General features: G+C 54.8%; 1 protein-coding gene across 1 annotated transcript; it reads right to left on the reverse strand.

Moving 5' to 3' along the window:
* Positions 1–591: 591 nt before the first annotated feature.
* On the reverse strand, positions 592–4,999 carry PROCR (protein C receptor). The gene is made up of 4 exons (XM_002710785.5): positions 4,627–4,999; positions 2,238–2,489; positions 1,486–1,764; positions 592–1,262 (listed from the first exon to the last, which is right to left on the reverse strand). Exons 1-4 carry the CDS (start codon positions 4,697–4,699, stop codon positions 1,144–1,146), a joined length of 723 nt encoding a protein of 240 aa, XP_002710831.1. The 5' UTR covers positions 4,700–4,999; the 3' UTR covers positions 592–1,143.
* Positions 5,000–5,658: the final 659 nt, after the last annotated feature.

A 5,658-nucleotide genomic window follows, 5' to 3' on the forward strand; every position in this document is an offset into this window, starting at 1 on the left:
CCTAGTGAGCCATGGTGCCAGCCAGCACATAGTCTTAAAAATAAAATTAAGCTTTTTCCCTCTCTCTCCCTCCCACCATCCCTCCCTTTCTCCCTCTCTATTTCTTCCTCTCTCTTCCTCTTCCTCTTTCCTCTTTTTCCCTCTCTCCCTCTTCCTCTGTCTCCCTGTCTCCCTCCTCTCTCCCTTTCATAAAAAAATAAAAAATAAATAAATAAAATAAAAATTATATTGCTTCTCCAAGGAAACCACCACAGAGAGGTGGTTTTTGAAGCATGGAAGACAGCAGGTCACCCAGAGAGGGTAGAGTTTAAAGGCAAAGAAAAGGAGCCAAGAAATGGAATTCCATTTCCAAGGTGAATTAAGTAAGGTAACAAAAGAGTAGCCAGAATCATCTTTAGAAATTCCAGAAGGATCTCAGAAGTTAGGGTGAAAGGGAGTTCCAGGCTACACAGTTGCAGGTTTCACTGACAGAGGTTACGAGGGGTCTTAGAGCAGTTTACAGAGCAGTCAGATGGCAGTGGATTGAAGAGTGAGAAAGGAGGTGGAAGCAAAGGCCACTTTTCCAGAAGTTTCGCAAAGTAGAGGAAATGATGATGTCTAAATGAGGAATTTATTGATATTGTTATTAATTAATAATTTGCTGGTTCCATATCACTTGGGTTTTATACCTCCACAATTGGTCTGATTCCTTCTTCCTACCTCTGCCATACCAGTGTCCCTTCCCAAACACATCTGGCAGCTCTGAATGCTGTTTATGTTGCGTGTGGACGACTTGTTTTCGTTGGTTCTGTGCTCTGAATGCCTCAGGTGAGTCTGTCTTGGAGGGTGGGACATAGACCCCTGCCCCAATTCCATCATCTGTTTACCACGAAGAGAGACAAGTGTTCACTTCTCAGAGCAATTCAGCCAAAACATGCGAATTCTTAGGTTCTTAGCAATCCAGGTACTTTGTCCAGTTTGCCTCCTGCCTACTTTTCCCAAACCCTTGGTGGACAGATCTGGGAGAAGAAAGGAGTGGCCAATCTAAACCTTCTGGGATAAGCTGTCCCAGCTAGAGAGTCCGTCTGGCTTCGCAGTGAGCTGAGACCTTCCTTTGCCAGCCCTGGACAATCCAGCTTTTTCTCAGGAGGGGCTGGAGAGCCATTAACATCGCCGCTGTCCACCCGTGCACAGGAAGATGCCGACGGCCACGCCAGCGATGATCAAACTGCCCACCAGCACGCCCAGCACTAGCGAAGTGTAGGAGCGGCCTGTTTGGCTCCCTGCAGAACACGTGGAGAGTTAGCCTGAGGAACAGACCCCAAGGGGTCCCTGCCCCAAAGGAAAGGGGAAAGTTCACCGGCAACTTCAGCTGGGTGTCCTCTGTCCCCAGCCCCCAGGCCTGGCCTCTGCTGACGGACGCATCCAGCCTTCAGGGCCATCCATTTGCCCGGACCCCGGCACCTCCACCCCCGGCACCCAGGCAGGCCCCTATTCCCCTCGTACCTTTCAAGATTCCCTCAGCCAAGTGCTGGTGCACATACTGCACACACGTGTCCTCCAGGAAGTCCCGCAGCTCATACCGAGTTTGGTTGTAGCTGTTGAGCTGCTTCAGGGTGAAGGTGATCACACTGGAGGGGGTCTGAGGGCCCGCCTCCCACAAGGCCGTCTCGGGCCGGAAACTCACGAAGGAGCTCTCGTTCACGGCCACTTTGAAGAAGACGTGTGCCCTGGAGCCCTCAGCAGGCAGCTCGCAGCCCAGGAAGCAGCGGACAGTCAGAGGAACTGTGGGTGGGGGAATCAGACTCAGGGGGACTGTGGCGTGGGGGGGTGCCCGGTGCCCTGGGGATGCCACATGGTGGGAAGGGCGCCAGGGTGGGCTGTGGGGACTGGGAGGGAATGACGGCGGCGGGGGCTTTGAGAGGAGAATCTGGGGTCTTGGAGGGGAAGGAGTGGGAGGCTGTGAGGGGGTGCTGTGAGCGGGGCCGCCGGCCTGCATGAGGAGAGGTGGCTGGGGGCTGAGGGTGAGATGCCCAGGCTGGGCGTGAAGGGAAGGCATTGGAGGACTGCGAGGGCAGTCCCAACAGGGTGTGCCCCACTCCCTGAGCGAGGACACCCGCTCCCCTAACTCCCACCCAGGAGCCTCCGAAGGCCAAGGCACCGCTGCCGGGCTCCTCGGAGCAGCCCCGGGCCACGTGAGGCCCCGCCCACTCCCACTCCCACGCCCCGCCCCGCCCCGCCCCCGCGCGCCCTCTCACAGGCCACGCGCCGCTCCCGGTGCACCAGCATGACCAGGCGGTGGAAGTGCTGCAGGTACTGCTGGAGGCGCCGCTCCGTGAGCGCCCAGCTCTCCGGCTCCTGAAGGGGCTGTAGCTGCAGGATCGTGGTGTTGGTGCCTGGCCCTTCCAGCGTGTGTGTCAGGTGCCCGCCCAGCGACGCGTTGCCCTGGTGCCACACGTGGTAGGGATCGCGGAAGTAGGAGACGTGGAGCATGTGGAGCTTCTGCGGGCCTGGGGGCCGAGTCAGCACGTTGCAGCCGGCGGCGGGCCGCGGGAGATAATGACCCCCTCTGCGCTCGCCTGCCTGCCGTCTCCGTCCCAGTAACCTCCCTCCCTCCTTCCCTCCTGCCAGGAGGCACGGCGGGGATCATTACCTGTGTTTTACAGAGGCGGAAACTGTGGCCCGCACTGGAAGAGACGCTCCTCGCCCCCCTACCCCCACCTTGGTCAACAATTCCTGAGCCACAATGGATTCCTGATATCTGTCCAAGTCTCTCTGTTCTCTGCCACAGCTCTGCTCTAGGCCTGGTCAGTTCTTATCTGGACTAAGGGTCCCACCTCGCCAGGGTCCTGATTTCTCAGTTTTATCTCCTTTAGTCCCGCCTCTCCCAGGGATCAGAGCGCGACCTCCTACTTAGCGTCCTCAGTGACACCCCCCCCCCCACGTACTCCCCCCATCAAAAACAATTAATCTCCATCAAGTGCTTATTATGCCCTGGGCACTGTGCCTTACACACATTATTATTATCTTATTTGTGCCTTCTCCCCAATTGCTTCATGCAGTGGCTGCTATCATTAGCCCCAGTCTACACGGCAAGCCGGGGCTAAGATGGTGTAGGCAGCGGGAGCCTAGTGCACAGCCCTCTGCTGTCTCTGTCCCCAGAATCCAGCGCAGTGGTGTCAGCCCAGCATCCAGGGACCCACCCCAGCTGCCTTTTCTGCCCTCTGCCCTGTGGTGCTTGGGTTCAGTACCCTCCTCGGGGTTTATCATGCTGCCTTTTGGGAGATATCTCAAGGTTGCTCTGCCTCCTTTTTTTCTGTCTGGCAAACTTCTTTCCGCACTTCAAGCCTCAGCCTGATTGCTCTCTCCCCTTGGAGAACTTTCCCTGGTGCCGGTCCTCTTTCTCCTCCCAGACACCGTGGGGCTGATCCCAGACTGCTTTGTGTGGTGATGGTCTTCAGACATACACAGGCTGCCCTCGACTCCTGCCGGCAATGAACCAGGTCTGCCTATCTCTGCCTGCTATACCCCAGCTGGTGCCCATATAATATCTGAATGAGTTGTAAATCTGTGTGGGTGAGTCTTGTCGGGGTTTGCATTCGAGTTGTGCTGTGTGTCTGCTCGCGTGAGAAAGTTTGTGTGGATAACTCTAGACGCTGTTCCGTGACCCAGTTTCCACCTTTGTGAAATGGAGTTAATATTACCCTTCTTGTGGGATTCTGTGGGGGGGTTCGATGACTCAATGCATGTTTAAGCCTACTTCTAAAGTTCATGGAAAATGGAATTAAAAGATAAGTTTAATTTGGTGCAAAAATTTCTTGAAATCCATGCATGTGAGGGCCCTTCAAACAGTTCATGGAAAGGAAGTATCATGAAGAAACTAGGCATGGATTTTTTTTGGGGGGGGCACCAAAATAAACTTATTTTTAAATTCCATTTCCATGGACTTTTGGAAGTGCCCTGGTATTAACCACAGTGAGCACCCATTGCATTCTGGTTGTTGTTCCCTCGTGTAAGTGGGGACCCTGAAGCTCAGGGATTGTGGGTGAGGGGGAGGAGCCACGTGCAATTGTCTTGCAGGGCACCAGTTCCCCTCACCCAGGCTCCTTGATACCCCACGGGCCTCCTGCTGGTCACAACTCCTCTCTCCCGGCCTGGTTCCACTTTCCCAGCTGCGGGTAGCCTTCCTCGGTCTTCCCCGGTCACCTCTTCTGCCTCAGCCATCACCCCCCAGTCTTTCCACAAGTATTCGCCCGGTCTCCTGGCATCTTCCCATTCCCCCATCTCCCTTCTCTCCGAGTCTCTTCCTATCGACATCACTTACCCTGTCACCAGCACCCACGGCTCTCCCTCTCCAGACTTCACCCCCTCTCTCCCCTCTCCCTGAGACCAGCACCTTCACCCTTCCCCACGGCTGCCTTTTCCATTCTCCTCCCGTTTCCCCAGCCTCCTCCAGTCCCCCCCTTCCCGGGAGCTTAGCTGGACTTCCTCACCTTGGCTTTGGGACGGACGCCGCCTGCCCTATAGAGTGAGCCAGCCAGCTGCATTCAGTCACCGTGGGATAAGCTCTCCTCCGCTCTTACCCACGCGCCCAAATAGACTGAAAGTCTCCAGAACCTTCCCCAGGCACAAGTGCCCCCGACTCACCATCTGAGGCTTCCTGGCTACAAAGGGCCCGGCCGGGCAGGAGCAGCAACAAAGGCAGCAGTGTTGTCAACATCCTGGGGCTGGAGTCCTTGATCCCACCTGGGCTCCTGACTTGGGCAGGCTGAGGGCGCCGCTGGTGGCAGCACAGGAAGAGCAGCGCGGGGACAGCCTGGGAGGGGCGGAGGCTGAGCGGGAGGATGGAAGCAGGCCAGGGAATGGGAAGAGGAAGAGGGTGTCCAGCTTATAAAGTGTTATTCCTCCTCGGTCTCATTTCCTAGTCGGGGGCTGGGCTCTCTCCAGCCCTCCCTCGGCTCCGCCCTGCCTCGCCTAGACCTGCCTTTTCCCTTCCCCAGGGCTGCTTCTGAGGAAGAGCAGGGAGCAGAAAAGGGGGCGAGGGCTGATGAGAAGTCCTGCCCACGCTGAGTCAGGGGGTGGGGCATCTGCTTTCCACTTAGGACAGACTCCAGGGCCTGGAGACCTGCAGGTCGCTGACGGGGAAACTGAGGCCCCCAGAGGTGCAGAGACTCGCTCAGGGTTTATAGATCGCGGGGAGAAACAGATCGAGGATCAGAATTTCAGCATATTGGCTGCGTTTTAGCAGAATGTTAAGTAAATGGCAGTGGCACAGTCAGGAGTCGCTCTCAGAACTAATAAAGAAATGAGTCTGAAGCAGCTCATCGCAGCGCTGTTTATAATAAGAGAGAATTATGAGCAATCTGTGTCGCTCTCAGTAGAGAATTGGTTACATAAAGCAGTATTTTTCAAACTGAGGTCATCACCTATTAGTGGACAATGAAAACAATTTGGCAGATCGTGATTAGCATGCTTTCTAAAAAAATGAGATAGAATGGAATGAAAAATTTCAGTGTATCACCCTTAGTAAGGGTAAGCATTACTTCATGAAATTCTCATAGTTGTTTAGTCGTATATGTGTGTGTGTTGGCTTTGTACATGTATATTTCTATGATGGGTTTTGGAAAGCAGTGTAAAAAATATTTTTTTAAAAATGTTTATTTTCATCCACTTGAAAGG

The sequence above is a fragment of the Oryctolagus cuniculus genome, chromosome 11 (assembly GCF_964237555.1).
Source record: "Oryctolagus cuniculus chromosome 11, mOryCun1.1, whole genome shotgun sequence".
Classification (NCBI taxonomy): domain Eukaryota; kingdom Metazoa; phylum Chordata; class Mammalia; order Lagomorpha; family Leporidae; genus Oryctolagus; species Oryctolagus cuniculus.